Source organism: Saccostrea cucullata, unplaced genomic scaffold (genome assembly GCF_032062105.1).
Source record: "Saccostrea cucullata isolate Sc308-1 unplaced genomic scaffold, CSIRO_AGI_Scuc_v1 ctg1034, whole genome shotgun sequence".
NCBI lineage: Eukaryota > Metazoa > Mollusca > Bivalvia > Ostreida > Ostreidae > Saccostrea > Saccostrea cuccullata.
The window spans coordinates 364,433-385,264 of NW_026932728.1; the positions used below are offsets into that span (position 1 = coordinate 364,433).

Below are 20,832 nucleotides of genomic sequence, written 5' to 3' on the forward strand. Positions count from 1 at the left end.
CGTTTGCGTTATTTAACTTTACGACGTCACAAACGTCACAAACGGCTCTTACGTCTATAAAACCCACCAGTTTTGAAGGGCGCTAAATTCACATCAAAGATTACGGAAATAAACAATTATGAAGAGGAGAAATTAAAGAATGTTAATATAAGTATTGAATTCATATTTTGGGATGTTTTCGGTCCTATAACACACCTGGCCGTGCCGACAAATTATCATACCGCATTCAATTTGTCGGCACGGTCAGGTGTGTTATAGGACCGAAGACATCCCAAAATATGAATTCAATGCTTAAATAAACCCAGATCCTTAATTTCTTGCAGTATAGGTACTGGCACGAAAATATCCCCCACTGTTCAATGGCCCTAAGTTGCAAGTAAAGCTTCTCTCCACCGGAAAGTAGTGGCATCTCCATATGATTGAAAATTCTCAATAAGAACGTTGAACAAAAACAACCATTAATGATGTCATTCATGTGTAAGCATTTTTGTAGCCCGCTCGCGAGCTCAATAAGAAGTTAGTTGTCAATCTGAAATACTGACCAAGCAATGTGTAAAAAGATGTCAGTTAGTATTGGACCTTATCAAAGGAGCTCTCTGTTACAGCCGCGTAGAATGAAAGTTTTTTTTTTATCATCAACTTGTAGTTCGAATTTCTTCATGTCAGCAACAATTTATTATTAAGTCAAATGCTGACTGATCTTTCCCGTGCTGATTGTTCGGCCTTTATATATACACTGAATTGACAACAGATATTTCCGTTATTTCCCGATCATGACATGGACCACACGGGGGGTTCGATCGGTCGGCAGGGGATACTCACTTCTCCATGGCACCTGATCCAACGTCTGATGATTTGGGGGTCCGTGTTCGCTCCGTTCCTACTTTGTAATGTTTAAAGTACTTTTGAGCTCGAACATTGTTAATTCCCGATATTTCAAAAAGACCCTTTGGGAATCTACCTAAGATGAATGAGATACTCTAGCGCTGGGTATAGTGGAAGTAGATATAGGATGATAAACGTGGTGACTTTAACTTTACAGACGTCACCTTCCCTTACTTATGCAACAATACACCTTCATCACTTGCATACGGAGATTATATATCTCAGGATTCGATACGCCAGAGCATGCTCTACGTATGAACAATTTCTAAAACGAGGTTAATCATTGACAAACAAGTTGATGAAACAAGAATATCAACAGTCTCGTTTAAAGTCATCATTTCGTAAGTTCTATGACCTTGTCAGCAAATGATACAATTTATCATTGAGTCAAATGCTGCCTGGCGTTTTCCATACTAATTGTCAGTCCATTGTTCGTACACTGAATTGACGATGGATTTTTCTGTTATTTCCTGATTATGACAAAGGAGCACACGGCGGGTGTGACCGGCCTGCAGGCATGCTCACCTCTGATGTTTTTGGGGATCCGTGTTTTCTCTGCTCCTATTTTGTATTGTTTTATAGACTTTTGCTCTTTAATACTGTTCTTTATCTCCATATGTTTCATAGGAAATTTGTAGCTACATTAAGTATAAAATAAGGCTTTTATAGTTGCTTGAAAATGTGAGGAAATTAAAAAAAAATATATTTACAGACAGGGTTATTACAAGGGCCATTAAATTAACGGAATGCTTATTGAAGGGGACTATCTACGACGAATTACGTTTTTTAAAAAAAATCATCTAAAAACAATAGTCATGAGCGTACGTTTAAATTTGTCCGTTCAGATTCAGTTACTTTTTTGTCTTCCGCTTTCAGGGAAAGTAGAGGATATTCATTTGGGTCCGTCTATCCGTCCGTCTGTCTGTATATCTGTCTGTCTGTATAACACTTTCCTTTCGTTTCTTATAGGCTTTTGTGATGCAAATTTTCACAACGAATTTGTGTGAAGACAAATTCAATGTATATATTCAAAACAACCGATAGATAAAGTCAAACTCAGTGTAAAATCTCTATTTATATAAGTTCAGTGTCAATATGTACATTATCCCAGGACACCAATTAGCACCAGTTAGTCATTTCTAATACAAGCTGTACATAGATATGGCAAACATAGTATTAAAAGTCAGTGGAGTAGATGGTCTAAGTGTCAATTCATAAACAACTTAAACAAATTTATTTATTTTATGTGTATTTATTTGTACGTTATTAGCAGGGAGATAAATATGATTCAAAAGATATATAAGAGGAAACAGCCATTCAATAAATAAAGGAAATATATAAAAAAAAATTAATTATTATAGCTTATTTTGTCCAATAGATCGGTTAACCTCTATGAATAATGTACATGTATTTTAGATTTGAGGGGGTGGATGGGGGCCATATAACATCTGTGTTATTAAAAGTAAGTAAAAAGTACATGTATTTGTGAATTACATTTCTTACGCGAAAGAAAATTAAATTACAATTATATGTAATCGAAAATTTGGTCATGTACGCTTCACTCTAATTACACTCTTCTTTAAATAACTTCAAAATTTGTAAAAAAATACTGACAATTACCATTACATATTTCCATTACCTCATCCTTGTAGATGGGCGAAAAAAAAATTTCCGGAGTAAACTTAACATTAATAGAGATATTTCATTCCTGAATGCTAACCTTTGCGTTTTATTTTCAAATGCGAAAACTTTGAAAACCTGTATTTCTATGTAAAAACAACTGGGAACATATATAATATGAAATTATATATATAAGCGTTTAGTTTGAAAAATAATGACGTCTTTCATTAAACAAGGCACATTGGATCGTTAATTTCTTTTATTTAAAAAATTCCAATGTATGAAAGGCAAAATATAGGAGCTCGTACATAAATGTATTATTGTAACAAAAAAGTTTTATTGAATATAGACCAGTCAAAAAAAATCAATATATAAATGAAGCGAAGTATTTACCTTTCAATATTTGCAAAGAAAGAAATTATCGCCCCATATTTCATCTTGCATACAGCGTAAACATTCAGCAGTCAGGGTCATTCAGCAGTGAAGGTTCTTTATCGTGCCATTGTCTACCTTAACATGGGGCCCAATTTTTCAAGATCTCAAAATGAATGTGACATGTTCCTTTGATGTCAGGTGTTTTGGTCTACCTAATGTTGTTCGGGCCTTGGAATCAAGAATCGTACACCCTATCACAAAGTAACCGTAACCGGGCAAAAAAAAAAAAACAAAAAAAAAACAAAAAAAAAAAAAAAAAAAACAACATAGATAAGGACAATATGCGTGTTGTTATCTTTAAGATCAGTTGTTATTTGGCATTACTCCTGTTTTCAGTGAAATAAACATGTACAAATATGAATCATATACAGCTCTTTGTGGTGTCCTTTATTTCAAATTCACTGGGTTACTAGTATATTTATCGAAGAAAATAATGCTTTTTGATTTAAGAATAAACCTTTTATACATCTAAATTATTTTCTTAATCACTATTGATTACATTTAACATGAAGAAACATGAAATCTCTGGGCATTGACCAAGTTTTATTTCAAAAACGACAAAGTTTAAGCATTTTGGACATTGTACAATGTTAAAAAGGACCACAATTTATATCAAATTTTAAGCATCACTTATACTAATAAATTAAAAATCCTTTGGCCATTTTCACACAAACCCTTACGACTATGATAAAGAATTGGCAATTCTGGAATAGTTTGTTTGATAAAGATATTGGTTTATTTTAAGATACGAGGGTTGTTCGAAAAGTTCGTGGACTGATTCAATGCTATAACATTCATACTATTTAGTCTGTGCTTTCAAAATTGTTAAGGAACACCAAACAACAAAAGTTAAACATGTTGAAAATTTAGCTTGATATCTTAAGTATTTATCAAAATATCTTAAAATAATAGACATTATATGATCACTCGGCACTGTCGCCATTTTGTTTCATGACGTAATTGTTTTTTGAGGTCCGCACTTCTACCTCACACACTTATCTTGATTTCTAGGAGTTAATGTAAGATTGAAACAAATCGTGTTTATTTGATTGTACAATGTCATTAACATCTAATTTTGATGCATATATAATTTTGTAAATAGATTTATACATAGTGAAAGATCCTATTTTGATAATAACAGCATATTTGCTTGTCGGACTTCAACTTATACCACACGTAATCAACGTCACTTTTCGATGTGACAAACTTTGAACACCCTTTCTACAAATCGACATTAACTTTTACATCTCTCGCCTCTCTGATCTTGTTTGGTATTTAAAAACAAGTACATTGAATGTATTTTTTTCTGTAGTCCATTTAGATATTTCCTAAATCTTTACCATTTTTTCCAGGGGTTGAAACTGTATACAATAGTATAAAAACAAACCCATCCCTTTTCTGACGTCAATAGAGCCCCTTAATTGTTTTTGGGCATTTCATATAAAATTTAAGATAAAATTTCAAAGGACTTACAGATTGGGGTAAAAATTCAATTTTTTCGGAATAATTGTGTCATACTACATGTCTGAATTATTGGGATTTTTGGATAACAAATGCTCATATAAAAAGTTTTTCGTCAGTCACACTTAATATAATACATTTTCAGTATATTGTCGATACATTAGCCTTGTCTGCAAATACACTCTATGACTTCGTATAATGTTGACAATTTTCATACTAATTGTTCGGCCATTTTTTTTGTACACATTGAATTGACGACGGATTTTCCCGTTTTTTCCCGATCATGACAAGAAACACACGGCAGGTGTGACCTGTTGGCGGTGGATGCTCTTTTCTCTATGTCACCAGATCCCATATGTGTTTTAAAGTCCGTGTTTGCCCTGCTCCTAAATTGTATTGTTTAAATAAACTTTTGGTATTGAATTCTGGTTTCTCCATATAATTCATTGTATATAGAGTAGAACTTTAATAAGCGTAAGATATTACTTTGGAAAGTCCTACGATACATATATAAGGATATTCATACAGTAATGTTATACCTTATACAAGAGGAAAATCAGGGGCTCATTGCTTTGAAAAAACGCTACAAGAACAATATTCAAACGGCGTTTTAAGTATGCTGAAACTAGTTTGAATAGAGCCGTCAATTTTTGGTGGTCATTTTTAAGTATATTGGAGTGGTGATGATTTGTGGTTATATTACCTACCTGTTGTTTATAGTTTTGTTCTACAGACATCATATATTTTTATGATCGGCATGTTCTATGTAGTTTCATTACCTTAAATAATGGCAACATTTGCTTATAAATGATGTTATATATAGTGAAATATTGAATTTCATTCTTGAGCAATATGTAATACATAAAGACAATTTTTTTATATCTATTTTTTTCTTGTTGATTTTTTTAATCTCAAAAACACCTCATCATATTCTCTATTTTTCAAATTTCAGATGACCTAGGCCATATAACAAATTATATTTATATACACGAGAAAGACGCCTACACTTATAACGAGGCCATGGAAGTTTGTACCAGTATGAATGCCACCATGTTAACCGTACAATCATGGCAGGAATGGTATACCTTACAACAGATACACAACTCCTCCAGGGGCTGGAATAACCTGCCGTAAGTCCAGTTATTGTGTTCTATAATTCTCTGTCTATGGGTATATTGTAACCAAACTAAACACGCTTAGTGTATAACTATGATGAGCAATTGTGTCTCTTTTATTTTGTTCAGTTTTTAAAATATATTTATCTTTTCTATTCTTATTTTGTGTAAATACCACAAATTAAAAAGAAAATTATATGTTAGTCAAAGGCCTCTTCTTTTTTGGGAAATGCATGCAAATGCTATATTTTTACAATACTACTCATTTTGAATTGATCTTTGTTCAAATCAACGAAAATGAAGACCCAGAAAAAGACTTTGTCTAACACATTACTACCTTTTGAAAATACCAATGCCTTGTGTTGTCTACATTTTGGCCCCAGTAAAAAAGAATAATCGATATTTTTCATATACCGTATAGCGGGTTATTTAAGCGGGTGCTTTTTGGCGTTTGGATGATAGTCCGCTAAAATTTTCATCGCTAAAATAGGCAGTACTCTTTTTCGTGTCCTTCTGGAAAGAACACATTCTGGAAACCCTGTGTCCGCTTAAATTAATTACGATAAAATTATTTGCATAATTATTGGCATACCTTTGCGCAGCCAACTAAAACGCTTAATTTTACAGCCGCCAAGAAAACCTGCTACACGGTATGTAATTTCAGGCTTTAAAAGAAAACAAAAATGACTGGATTCTAAGAAACTTTCTTTCACAAGGTTTCCATAGTAATCATGACCTCAAACTTTTCTTTTCATTTTCCGTACGAGAATCAGAAGTGTTAACTTCAATGGAAAAATATCGAATCCTGAGATCCTAAATTTATCGTCTTTTGCATGATTTTTACACGAACTGAAGCAGTAAAGAGGGGTGGGTGGTTGTGGCCATTTTCAGACTAAATTGATCTTCTTTAGAAGAAGAGCTCCATATGAAGATAAACAAAAATGATCAAATTTTAAAATTTATATTTATGATTTGTTTTTCTTTGCTAAGTATCAGTTGAACTGATTAAGATATCATATCTAAAAATTATTTTTAATTTTTTCACCCCAGCCTTCTTAATATCCTAGCCTCTCCTTTTATCCTTAGACATCAAGAGGCCTGGATGGGCTTAACTAACACAGTCTACGGCCATACATGGATAGACTGTACTCCTCTGGATTTTTCGAAGTTCATTCTTTTCAAAGACCAAAATCAAATAGACTTTCGGCACGACCATCAGTGCTATACCACGAAGGAACATGACAGCTACCGATGGAAGCAGAAAAAATGTGAAGATAAGTACGCCGTAATATGTGAGCAACAACTCCAAGGTAAGTATCGTCAGCTTAAAGTAGAAATAGTTATATACCTTTCAATCCGATATGGAATGCCAAATTGACATACATATGACTGTATACATATATTCAAATGTTTGAACCTATCCTCAAATAATTGTATGTACACGTATCTTTATATAATTTAACCTATCTTCAAATGATTAAAAGATAGGTACCTGATCCCACCTCTGATGTTGTGGAGGTCCGTGTTTGCTCTGCTGCTATTTTGTATTGTTTTACGGACTTTGATATTGAATACTGTTCGTTATCTCCATATTCTTCCGTACATTTTAATAAAAGATAGACTAAAGTGAATCAACGTTGGGTACTATTGAATGAAAGATAGGTTAAAAAGAATTAAGAATAGGTTAAAAATAATTAAAGATATGTGTAAATAATTAAACCTAGGTAAAAATAAATTACATCTGTTATTAAGTGAATAATACCTATCTTCAAATCAATTAAATCATACCCATATTCATTTCTTTTGAAGATATGTACAATTGAATTAAAGATAGGTACAACTGAATTCAAGATAGGTGCAACTGAATCATATACCTAAAAGAATTAAAAAGCCAATTAGAAATAATAAAAGAGTCTGCGCCTGGCAATGTCGAATCACTTTAAAATCTGAAACTTTAGGTTAAAGTCAGTCGTCTTTAGAAACTGATACTTGGGGAGTCAACATGTAAATAATTTGTGCACACTCAGAATCTATAATGTTCATGTCCACATGTGCTTTATGTAGTAGTGACACCTATCGCCCTTTCCGCGCTATCGTACAATTGTAACTCTTCGCTTATTTTTAGGCTTCGTTCGGCACCCAGGAGAAATCAAACGACTCCTAACTTTTCAGTAGACTAAAATTATTTTGAAAATGACTTTATATGCAAAAGAATATTTTATGTAAATTTTGCTGAAAACTATTAAGTAGTAAAGATATTTTTAATCATAATAATTTTTCTTCAACCTAAAAACCTTTTAAAATGAATTGTAGAGGACGTAAAACTAAAGTGATCATGAAAACAAGTTAAATTGATGCAAAGGATCAAATTAGCTGCAAACACATAATTATTATTTTATCATTTCATTGAATTTTCGCAAAATTTTATTTCAAGGAAAAATCAAATTTAAAAAAATTACATTTACCGTAAATGGTACATTTGTTTTGAAAGATGTTCCCTTGACCTCCTTTTTTGGAGCAATATATTATACTTTAATTTCCAGTGCGAACAAATAAATTAATTAATTCATGGAAAGTGAAGCGAGAAAAAAATCGTCGTGTAAAAGTGCACCAGTTTTGTTGCAACATTACTTTTTTCATAAATTAATAAATTAACTCTAATAAAAGCGTATTTTTATTTCTCGTGTTTGTTATCAAACTCACTTTCCTTTCGCGCACATAATTTCTCTTCAAATTAAGTTTTTTTAAATTTCATGATTTTATTTAAACATTTCAACAAAATATAAATATATAATAACGAGGGCTATTCAAAAAGTTCGTGGACAAATGCTTAATTTTCTTATAATTTAATTTTCATTCAGTAAGAAAAAAAGCAAATTGTAATAAAATGACTTTAATTTGTACAAAATTTGAAAAGATTGATACGTTTTTGACGCAAGTCATTGTGATTGAATATCATTTTATATCAATATGAAGTAAATTTTTTATCCAATTAAAACAGAATTAAATTATAAATATATAACGTGGGCTATTCAAAAATATGCTTATATTATGTGAACATTATAGTTGAATATCCAAAAATTTAAAACAATGCATACTATATTATGAACATTATAGTTGTAAATACTTTGTATATGCAAGCCGCACTGTCCAGACTGACGAAAAGCTAATTTCATGATAACGTCAAAAATATGGAATTTGAATTTTTATTGCATGTTCATGGACATACGTTAATTTTCCTTATTATGCCACAATGCCAATTGTGTGCAATAACATTTAGACCATAATTGATTTAATTTCTAAAATGAAAAATAATACACACGATAATTTACGAGCGTTATCAATATAAACACCTCGTATACACAGGCTGCAAAGACAAGTCCGAGTGCGCTAGATTTATAACGTCATGAATATAAAGGATATCCTCTTTTCAGCAAATGACAGTGGTTTTCCACTTTTTGTAGTGTCGTCAAAATTTTACACATTTGAAAAACATAGACCAATTTCAGTTCAACGGACTAAATATATTCCAACAATTTCAAGTTGTTTGAATAAATATTTTGTGAGGACGTGTCAGCCATATTTAACCATAATTGTATGATTGAACAATTATGTCCCGTTTGGATTGCTGACGTCGCTTTTCTGTCAATTTTGATACATACTTCTTGCAGTTTTAGCTTTATATTTTTACTGTCCATTTAGTAAATGATACTAGCCGAGTCTGAAAATGATGATATCTGCTTTATTTGTGATGTATTTAACTTTTGGTAAGAGTTGACTAGTTTCAAAAAGAAAATGATTTCAATCACAACACTTTATTTAAAAGTGTATGGCATTTTAACCCTGGTCCGTCCACACTATCGGCGACCTTTAATAACTGCGATCTTTTTTATCCCAAATATTAAGTTCAAACAATAAAATCAAATTTATTCTGACTTGGATTTTCATAACAAATTTTCAGTATACAATAAGTATATTTTAAACCATTCATTTTGACAAAAACGCCATTCACAGTCCACGAAATTTTTGGACAACCCTTGTATCTACATATTCATCTGCGTTTCTCATTTATTGTAAAATGATCGATTAATACTGGCTGTTTCTAAAGCATATCTAATCAATTTGAAAGACTTTCTGACTATGATTTAATAAGATCTATATTTGTGAAGTCATAAAATAAATAATTGTATGAGTGTTCAAATTTTAATCCATAAATCTCAGTAAAAGATCAAGTATTTATGATCAATAATTGCCAATTTTTTAACAATGTATAAAAATTGTGATGTTTTCTTTTCTTTTTAAACATTAGACCTGATTAAAACACTTAATCTGAATGATTCAAGTTTATATTTTATATTAAGGAATTTATTAATACCTTTGTAAAATCGTATTTTAAAATACATTGTAAATCACCAAAACACTTTTATATACGTTATTTTTTTTTGCTTCTATTGATTTTAAAATTGACCTTAGCGTCACTCAGGAGAATCTCAGTTTCCCAGTTTTAAACCTCACGGCTAGCCGGTATCAGCTCAGTGCCCTCAGAACCACCTAAGTGCCAGCAGAGTAAAACGCAGTGTCCCTCAAAACTACCATGGTCTCTCAGTACGCGTAGCAGATTCAGTACCACTCAGGGTTTTCTCAGTACAACTCAGTACAATTACATATCATTATATTCAACTAAGCTCTATGATAAACGTGATGACAATCACTTTTGAATCATCAACTCCTCTAACCTGTGCAGCAATATACCTAAGCGTCATCACCCGCATACCGCGGGGTTTATTTCTCTAAGCTGATTCGAAAGTATTCTCTTCGTATATAAAATTTCTATAAATTAAATACCTATGATAATAAATACCTATAAATAGGTAAATTATTGATAAATTAGTTCATGAGACAAGAATATCAGCAGTCTTGTTTAAAGTCATCATTTAGTAAGTTCTTTGATCGATACAATGACCTTTTAAGCAAATACAATTTATCACTGGTCAAATGCTGACTGACGTTTTTCATACTAATTGTTAGTCAATTATTTATACACTGAATTGACGACGAATTTCTCCGTTTTTTCCCGATTATGACAAGGGGTACACGGCGGATGTGACCCCTTGGCAGGGTAAATTATTGATAAATTAGTTCATGAGACAAGAATATCAGCAGTCTTGTTTAAAGTCATCATTTAGTAAGTTCTTTGATCGATACAATGACCTTTTCAGCAAATACAATTTATCACTGGTCAAATGCTCTGACGTTTTTCCTAATTGTTAGTCAATTATTTATACACTGAATTGAGCACCGTTTTTTCGATTATGATGTTCTTGGCAGGGTATGCTCACTCCTCCATGGCACCTGAGAGCACCTCTGATGTTTTGGAGTCCGTGTTTGCTCTGCTTCAATTTTCTGTTTGTTAATGAACTTTTGAGTTTGAATACTGCTTTTTATCTCTATATATTTGATTTATTAAGTGAATTACCAATTATAGGAGTGGTCTGTCCTTTGAGCACAATTCTAGCAGTGGACATCTACAACTACAAATCGGAAGACGAAAGCAGCTGTCAGAATTCATGTGACAGCGATGAAAACTGCAATGCAATGATTTCCTTCTCAAACGGAACTGATCACTGCTTACATTTGAGAAAAACCTCCACCAGCAGCTTGGCCAAAGTGGCGATTAAACTCTGTGCGAAGGGTACGTGCCACCTAGGGTCCAAAACAGTTAAAGCAAAGATCTCTCCAAACTTTTTTAATCAATTGTATTTGTTTTTAAATTGAGATGATATAGTTTCTTTGACAGTATCTGTCTTTGATAAGCGTGTATTACTTAAACTTATTTGTTTTCTGTCTTTCATTGTTTATAAGCAAAATTTTTTTTCAGTGAGCTATTACCCTGGAGATTATATACTTTCTAGAAATTTTTTGTAGGTGAAATCAAAATGACAGATGAAGTCGTAACACCAACAAAAAATGATGATAAAACACCTATTTTTACCTGCTCAAACTCCCTCGGTAACTCACAGTAACATCTCTCTCTATCTCTTAATCTTTATGAAATAAATATATTTACGTTTCAGTTCAAAAACAAAGCATCTTCCCTTTTTAAATTACGCTAACGTGTGTTACTCAATTTGTTTTCTCATACCGTCACAGTTATGAGATTATATCTTTCAAAAAATATTGATTCATTGCTTAAACGAATTTATCCTCAAAACAACTTAAATATATCTATATTTTATATGCGGGCTCGAAAACAAACATATATTTGTAACTAAAGAATATCATACAGAGGCTAAATTTGACAATATAATTAATAATTTTGGACGTTAATAGTCAACTTTTAGTCTTACTTTTAACGAATCTTTATTATGTTCAGTTTAAAATTGACCATTTTATCCAGAAGTAAAATTAACATTCTAATTTATATATAAACTATATCTACCTTTTTTTTCTCTATATAAGAGACCTTCTAGGAATATAACATTTTCAAAACATTCTACCCATATAAAAAAAAAAATGCAGTTTATTTCTCTGTTGTGGATTCGATCGTTTTGGATATGAACAGAATAAGCTGATTCTAATTGTTTATCAATTTGCATATTTATAGTTGTTATTTTTTTACATTCACGTATACATGCATATATTTTAACTTTCAGCGATAAATGTAGACCCTACATCCACAGTAACCATCATAAATACCACCACTGTGTCAATAATGCCTTCGTCCACCATTTTTATTGAGCCAACGAGTTGTTTTAACATCACTGTGTTCGAAACAGCAACTGTGTATCACAATCTTACGACGTATATCCCAGAAAAAACTATTTCTTACATTCAGTCACATTTCACTGCTACCATGACAACTGTAGTTCCAACTACTGTCATAATGACGTCATACATACCGCCATCTACCGTGACAGTGGAAGTGACGCCATCGCTGACGTCATGTAATAACAATCAGACGACAAAGTTCGTCAACATCACAAACACACAATACATACAGGAAGCAGTGGAGAACATCACCAAGGCTTTATATATGGACAAGACAACAATCAGTTCTTATGTCCGATCGAAGACTTGTGCCGAGGATAAGCGTACTTCATCTGCCACCGTGGGATATTTTGGGATCGTTTTAATTGCCGTTCCATTCGGACTTATGTTTCTTCTTGACTTACATCAAATTTGCTTACAGCTAAGTGAAACAGTTAAACGATGTTGTCGTAAAGAGCGCAAAGTTTGAATCAGTAAACATCAAACGGAAAATGAATTTCATGAAGCACGATATTTTACAACAACTGACTCAACGTTAAAAATATACTACAGATCTATCAGAATTTCGAAGATAGCAAAGAACAATACTGAATCTTTTAAGGGGAGAAAATTAAAATAAATTATCAAATCTATAGATTAAAAAAAATACAATTTGAATACTTAAAAAAAAAAAATGCATGACTTGGTTTCATTGTTTGCCAGTTTTTTTCTTGTGGATGTTAAAGTGACAGTACGGCGAATCTCTTCAAAAACGGACTTGTAAAAATTTTCTATAGGATTTGGAATTTTTTTCATACTCATAAATGTATGTATTACACTTTCAGAAAATTACAAGTTTCATAAGTAAATAATTCCGATTATTTCATTACTATTAATAATTATTTATGGTACATAAATATATACATCGCAACATGTTTGAGGTTCCACATTCCATGCTATACACGCATGCGTATAGTTTTTATAAACAAAACAGCATGGGGAAGAGGGAAGCCCGGTAGGGCCTGCTAAATTGAAAAAGTCGATCAAAACGAAAAAAGAAACCAAAAATAGGGTTTGAACTTAAAAAGCACCTTTCCGGACAAAAATTTAGGTGGGAGATTAATATAATCATTGGATGAAGAAGAAACGGAATCTCGATAGAACATTAACGTGGGGCTCGCGAAGGTTCTACCCTACAGGTTTGTTGATACATGCTATCATTTTTCGGATAACCATGCCTTTCAAAGAAAAAAATCATGGTAAACTCAACATAAGAATGCACTTATGACATATAAAAGTTATTGCCATTTGAAGTGCAAACTGTATAGGAACTGCAGAAAGATATTTTGTTTGACATTTTGCCGGGATGAAGTATGATTTGGTGGATTTTCTTTTCCTGCACCCCAATACATGAAACGTCAACATTTGTACTTAATCATGTTAAATTCGTCTGAATGCAGACTGAAATGTTAACTATTATTAATTTACCGGAGAGTTATAATATTTTGATTCTGAGAATTGCTTTTACCTAATATTCCAACGTGTCATTTTAGAATTCACGTGGTATAAGTGAACAGTTCTAAGTTGTACGACCCTTGATTTTCCGGTACATTCTAATTACAAATATTCGTTAATTTTGTATGAGGAGAGAATATTTATTTTCTTTAAAATGCTTCCTTCAACTTTACAATTTTCTAAAACGAAATAAATTATTGACAAACAAGTGGATGATACAATAAAATCAGCAGTCCCGTTTAAAGTCGTCTTTTTTAAGTTCTATGTTCAATATAATGACCTTACCAGCAAATACAATTTATCACTGAGTTAAATGCTATTAATTGTAAGCCCATTATTTACACACATAAGTGACGACGGATTTTTCTGTAAAATCCCGGTCATGACAAGGAATACATGGTGGATGTGACCTGACGGCAGGGGATGCTCACTTCTTCATGGCATCTGATCCAACCTGTGATGTTTCAGAGGTATGTGTTTGCTCTGCTCCTACATTGTATTGTTTAATGGACTATTGAGCTTGAATATTGTTTCTTATTTTCATATTTCAATGTGACAACACGTACGAAATATAATATATATATATATAGGAAATGAATTTCATTTTGTGAAAATTCATGATGTACATGAAATAAAAAAAAGATGCAAAACTTTTAGAAGATATCCAAGTAGAAGCAGGTAGAATCATTACTGGTTTAAGGATATCCGATCCTCAGCCAGGAAGGATAACTCCAGAAATCAATATTTAATTTGAAATGCATCAAAAGGAAGCTTGAACATGAAATTTTTTCATGCAACAATTTTTATTTTATTCATCTTTATAAGATTAAATGTCTTTGGAAGTCTTATAAAAAGGTTTTATAAAAGTTGACATTTGTATCCTATAAAAGGAGAAAAAATTAATACAGTTTTAGAAAAATAAGGTTTTCTTGAATCCAGCCTTAGATACCAATGATTATTAGCATGATATGAAATGAGAAGTGATTGGTGGTCTCTTGCAATGATAGCAAAAGCCTTTAACACTATGTATTATAGAATACATTACGGAAATAGAAGAGAAAAAATGCCAAATAAATATGAAAATCATGACAATTTCTCTGAATGCCTGGATACCTATCGTTTTTTAACCTAAAATATATTTGCTGATCAATTTGCAATTAGAAAATGCATTGCTGATATTCCAATTCGCCTTTTCTTAAAAAATATAGAAGATTTGACAATTTTCCCTATATAATATGATTAACTTTTATCCAGAACTTTAAAGACATATTGTGGATAAATTTACATAACTTTATGGATTCAGAGATACTTTTATGAGTATTTTTGATTGCTTAACTGCTAATTTTATATACCTGAGGATCGGACTACCTTAAGATCAAATTCCTCTAGATCAAAATTGTATGATGTATTAGGATGGGATCTTTTACAAACTAGGAGGAATATTCATAAATTGCTACTATTTTATAAAATCATAAATGACTATTCACCTAAATATTTGACTTGATTGAACCTTTTGTCCTACAAACCACCCCTATAATCTTAGAAATAATAATGCAGAATTCAAAATTCCTTCTATTAGAACTACATTATATAAGTTTCTTTCCATCAACTGTTAAACTGTGGAATTACTTGCCTGATTTTATCAGAAATGCTCCTGGAATATCTTCATTCAAAGGCCTTTTAAATTCTTATTTTTGTAAAAAAGGTAAAGAAATTTATCATTTTGGAATAAGAAAGTACAATATAATACATTGTCAGTTGTGTATTAATGCAAGTAATTTAAAGGCAGATTCATATAACATATTTTTATCAGAAACACCAATGTGTGAATACTGTATTGACTCTGTTGAAAATGCTCATCATTATTTTTTTTGCTTGTCCAAAATATAACTCTCCAAGAAATGTACTTTTCCAAACAATCCAAAATATTATTGATTGTGATCAAACTCATGAACTTGATTTATTTTGTATGGAAGTTCCAATCATGGACTAGGTATTAATATTCAAATATTTGAAGCAGTACATGCTTTCATCGCAGCAACCAAACGTTTTATTTGACACTGTCATGTATGTTACTTATGCCAATACTATCTAACTGGTGCTACATTGCAAAAGTTTTTTTTCTCTATCTATTTTTATTTCTTTTGTTTCTTTGTTACTATGTTTGTCTATTTATTTCAATACCTATATATTGTGTGTTCATCTTGACCTTGTAGGGAGAGGGCTAAAATAGGTTTTGCCTGCTGCCCAGTCCCATTCACTTATGTGAATAAATTTTTTTATAAATAAAATAAAGAAATACAACACTTCATACCGACATTCTTGTCATGAAATATGCCATAGTGAATCGTCATAGTCCATTTCCTCCTGAATTTTCAAAAATCAGACTAATTCTTAAGTATTTAAATTTTGAAAAATGAAAGTTAAAAAAAGGTTAAGGAGAATATTTTATGTGATAAGGTGAAATGCAAAATTCATTTACAAATTTATAAGATGTATGCGATATTTTAAAGTGCAAAGCATACTTGGGAAAAAAAAAAATCCAGTCTACAAATTAAAATCCAGACTTTTTGATATCATTGACAGCTGCTTCTTCAATAAAAATGGAACTGGTAAATTTACTTACCTCGTCACCGGTCATTTGCAAAATTATTTTGTTAAAACAGATTCTGATTGCACATACAAGTACTCTGAAGTTGACATCAAGAAGATGCTTGAGTTTCTGATTGACAATACCTATGTGGTTTTTGGATACCAGGTATTCCAACAATCTATTGGAATCCCCATGGGTACAAATTGCGCTCCGTATTAGCAGACTTATTTCTATATTCATATGAAGCAGAATTTATGCAAAATCTTATGCGTGAAAAGAAGAAAACACTTGCTGTGACCTTCAACTCGACATTTAGATATATCGACGAGGTATTGTCAATTAATAATGGTAATTTCCATTTCTACGTCGATACGATATATCCTGGTGAGCTTGAGGTAAAAGATACCACAGAGTCCGACACTTCTGCTTCAAACTTGGATATTTTACTTGAAAAAGACATTAATGATAATCTAACAACCAAGCTATATGATAAACGTGATGACTTTAACTTTTCTATCATCAACTTCCCTTACTTATGCAACAATATACCTTCATCACCTGGATACGGAGTATATATATCTCAGTTGATTCGATACGCAAGAGCATGCTCTACGTATGAACAATTTCAAAAACGGGATAAATTATTGGCAAGCAAGTTGATGAAACAAGAATATCAACAGTCTCGTTTAGAGTCATCATTTCGTAAGTTCTATGGTCGATACAATGACCTTGTCAGCAAATACAATTTATCATTGAGTCAAATGCTGACTGACGTTTTTCATACCAATTATTAGTCCATTATTTATACATTGAATTGACGACGGATTTTTTCCGTTATTTCCTGATCATGACAAGAAGCACACGGCGGGTGTGACCGGTCGGCAGGGGATGCTCACTCCTCCATGGCACCTGATCTCACCTCTGATGCTTCGGGGTCCGTGTTTGCTCTGCTCTTGTTTTGCATTGTTTTATGGACTTTGAGATTGAATACTGTTTGTTATCTCCATATCCTTCTGTCTAGCGTGTGAAATGAAGGATATGGGGATAACGAACAGTATTCAACATTAAAGGCCATAAAACAACACAAATTAGGAGCAGAGAAAATACTGACCTGAAAAGAAATTCAAATTATGTTCTATATACTGACACGCAAAAGAAACGCAACAAGCAGTAATCTAAAAATATTTGATTTCTTTATCTTATGATTTTCAAAAGCGAATAATGCAAGGCTAAACTCACTTTTCAGAACATCAGAGATTTGATACAAATGTTAAACAGTATTGAATGTTTATCTTTTTACTTTACTAAGAAACATATGACTGTTAAAACACCCCCTCCTAGCCATTCAAGTAAAACGTGCAAGACTGTCCTGAACAACAATTGCAGCTTATTTTCTACGATACAATTGGTTCATTAATATCGAGATCTGAGCGAAGGAAATATTCTTTGGCGTTTTTAAATGCCAGTTTTTCAGATGATTATGTCGAATTTTCTCTAACTTAGAGCAGTGTAGCCACCCTTTGACTTCCGGTACAAGGACTGTCCTTAATGCATATGATACATAAGACCCTGTTGGGGCGTAATGTAGTGAAATTTCGCATCAGCAACTCTCCATCACATTTACAGTGAAATTTTCCAGCTAGAGCACTGGAAATGCGTATATAAGCCATTTTCAAGTAGCATTTCCATCGTTGAGGGAAACGAAAGGAGAGTTTATTTTTTTGAAATTTTGCTAATTTACTTATGATGAACAGTAAAAAACTCTTTAAACTCCATGATATTACCAAATGTTTTGTTAAACATGCAATTTTTGATTTCTGTTGAGCAGACTCAAACTTGACTTCCGGTTATGGTATGGAAATCGTTCAACCATTAAATCACCGATGTTTTCCAAATTGAAGATATTCATAATTTTAAGTTACGAAATTCTTTACTTTACATTATTATTTCCCCCTATAGTAGGGTGTTGCGTTTCTTTTGCGTGTCAGTTGATATTATACGTATATGTGATCTTTGTATTGATTCATCGGGGGTTCCTTCGCGACTTCGGTCGCGAAATGACAGCAAATTAATAGTACGTAGCGAAATTCTTGCGCAACAGTTAAATTTGAAATCACTGAGAGCCTGATATAGAACAAGATATACCGGCATTTTCATTCAATAAATAAATTCCATATATCAGAATGTCTCAATCTGATTGAAATCAAATCTTTTTTACGCTCCGAAATTCTAATGGTCGAAGATTTGTACAGCGACAATCAGAATTTCGGAGCGTAACAAATATCTTATTTAAATCATATTACACAGTGTCTAATCGTTTTGACTCTTTGTCAATGTAGTATGTTCAATGCAATTCAATAAAAGCTCTTCATTAAGTTTATTTCAATGAATCATATACGTAGAATATTATAAAATAATTTTGAAGCTCTGTTGATGATAAAATGGCCTTTTCAACAAAAATATTTAAACAAATGATGATGGATTTTTTAAATATCATTTTTCACTCTATTTTCTCTATCATGATGAGACGTACTGTGGAGGTAATTGGCAGGGGATGAATAATCCTGCCATGCACCCGATCCTAGCTCTGGTATTATAGATGTCCATGTTTGTTGTGGTCCTGTTTGTTTTTTAAACGGACTTTTTAGCCTGAATAGTGTTCATTGTATCCACATTAAATTAATATTGATGTCTAAATATATTGAACTCACAACGATTTTTTTTTATGTTGAACAGTTTTATTTCGGAAAAAAATATACATCTAACTTGGCTATTTCTAATTACCTTCACAACAAAAACTATTCAATCATAATTGTTCCGTTACCTTTTTAAGTTTATCAGTTTCTTACAAGCTGTTATTAAGTCAAAAATGACCAGAAGGCTAATGACAAAACCGATAACAGAGGCTCCGATATAACCCTCTACGGCGGCTGATTGTCTGGGATCAGAGGCGCTGATGCGTTTGTTGATGCTGGAACAAAGACTATCCTTTTCAAGCGTCAGATTGTGTCTGACTTCCTCCAGAGTATCATTTAATTTTTCCAACTGATGTCTTTGTTTATTAGCATTGCTCCAGAACGATACTTTATACAGAAAAGCCTGACCTGTGCAGTAATATAATATATACATTAAAATATAAAAAGGAAATTTAAAATGCATACTTTTATCTAATAAAATACTGAAGATAGGCAAATTATTACGATGGTTGTAATTTCAATATGTTAGCCAATCGTCATTTTTCCGCGAAATTAAACCCATTGTAAATGCTATCATTAATTTTTTAAAACGTGTACAAAATTCTTGCAGCTTGAAATTAAATTAGTACTTTAAAAAAAAAATAGTGAAATTTTAACACCGTGGAATTAAAACGACCTACAGTATAGTACGATATAAAAATAATACACATGTAATATAATATAATATGCACAATTAAAAATCGAAAAATATATTGTAAATTCAGCTTTTAATCTTCATCGATTTGAAGCAAAGGATTTGATCGCTAACTTGTGTCTATAGATAAATTTTTTGGTTCCGATTCCTCTGAACATTTCTAAATGAAAAATTCTTGCGATAATTACTTGAAAAATAACGATCGATTACTGTAAACCAACTTTTATTCGCGTGACAGAAATTTTCGCGAGGTTCGCGAGAGCCTCGCCATCGCGAATATTTCTCGCCGCGAACCGGTCCTGAAAGTCTCTGTTGTTTTAACAAAAGATTCAGAAAAGATTTGATAGCGAAAATTAATCGTCGCAAACTAATTTACTCCCTGTATATCGCGAAATTAAGTCGCCGCGAATAAAAGTTGGTTTACAGATAACCATAAGAGACTAGACATTTTCTTTGTTCAATTATATTTCTCTGAAAAAATTTTTTTAAAAAAGTGTAAATTAGCAATTGTTATAAATCACAAGCACAATTTTCGTCATAATTTGTTTTCATGTACATGTGTATTACGATTTCGACGCGTGAACAAAAGAACATAATTATCTCTTCAGGATTTTAGCAAAGTGGTTGTAAGACAAACAGAAAAGTTGCCTCTCGTTGGTTTTGATCTGAAAGCATAAAAATAAAATTTATCTTTTTTGTCGTTTTCTCCCGAAAAGATCTGATTGCATTGGCTTCTGATACATTCATCTACAAAAATAATTAAATACAATGAAGCGCATTGAAGTGGTAAAATTTTCTGTTTAAATGGAACGTTTTGAGCTATCTATAGACACGCCCATTTCTTTAGAAAGGAAAAATCGGTCAAATGATTCAATTGAATACCTGTAGAACAGGTATTCCATAAATATAATAGCCAATCAAATTGACGGTCTACATAAACACCGAGTAAGCACGTGTTCGACTTATACATGTGGTGTGCTAACTCCAGTAAACATGATAAAATCATAAAATGTACAAATTCGTTTCAATGCGTGTTTAACAGAAGCGGGGACTCTATATATAACTCTTCCT

At 32.1% G+C, this 20,832-nt stretch overlaps 1 protein-coding gene across 1 annotated transcript; it reads left to right on the forward strand.

The window, feature by feature from the left end:
* The first annotated feature begins 5,439 nt into the window (after nt 1-5,439).
* Nucleotides 5,440-13,049, forward strand: LOC134235926 (uncharacterized). Its single transcript, XM_062718100.1, has 5 exons — nt 5,440-5,531; nt 6,603-6,826; nt 11,002-11,208; nt 11,442-11,525; nt 12,170-13,049. Exons 1-5 carry the CDS (start codon nt 5,440-5,442, stop codon nt 12,751-12,753), a joined length of 1,191 nt encoding a protein of 396 aa, XP_062574084.1. The 3' UTR covers nt 12,754-13,049.
* Nucleotides 13,050-20,832: the final 7,783 nt, after the last annotated feature.

What these genes read in the sequence shown, in the direction of transcription:
- LOC134235926 (XM_062718100.1), top strand. Translation starts at nt 5,440, where the DNA reads ATGAATGCCACCATGTTAACCGTACAATCATGGCAGGAATGGTATACC. An exon ending in AGGGGCTGGAATAACCTGCC is followed by an intron (nt 5,532 to 6,602) that starts GTAAGTCCAGTT and finishes TTTTATCCTTAG; the next exon opens with ACATCAAGAGGCCTGGATGG. An exon ending in ATGTGAGCAACAACTCCAAG is followed by an intron (nt 6,827 to 11,001) that starts GTAAGTATCGTC and finishes TACCAATTATAG; the next exon opens with GAGTGGTCTGTCCTTTGAGC.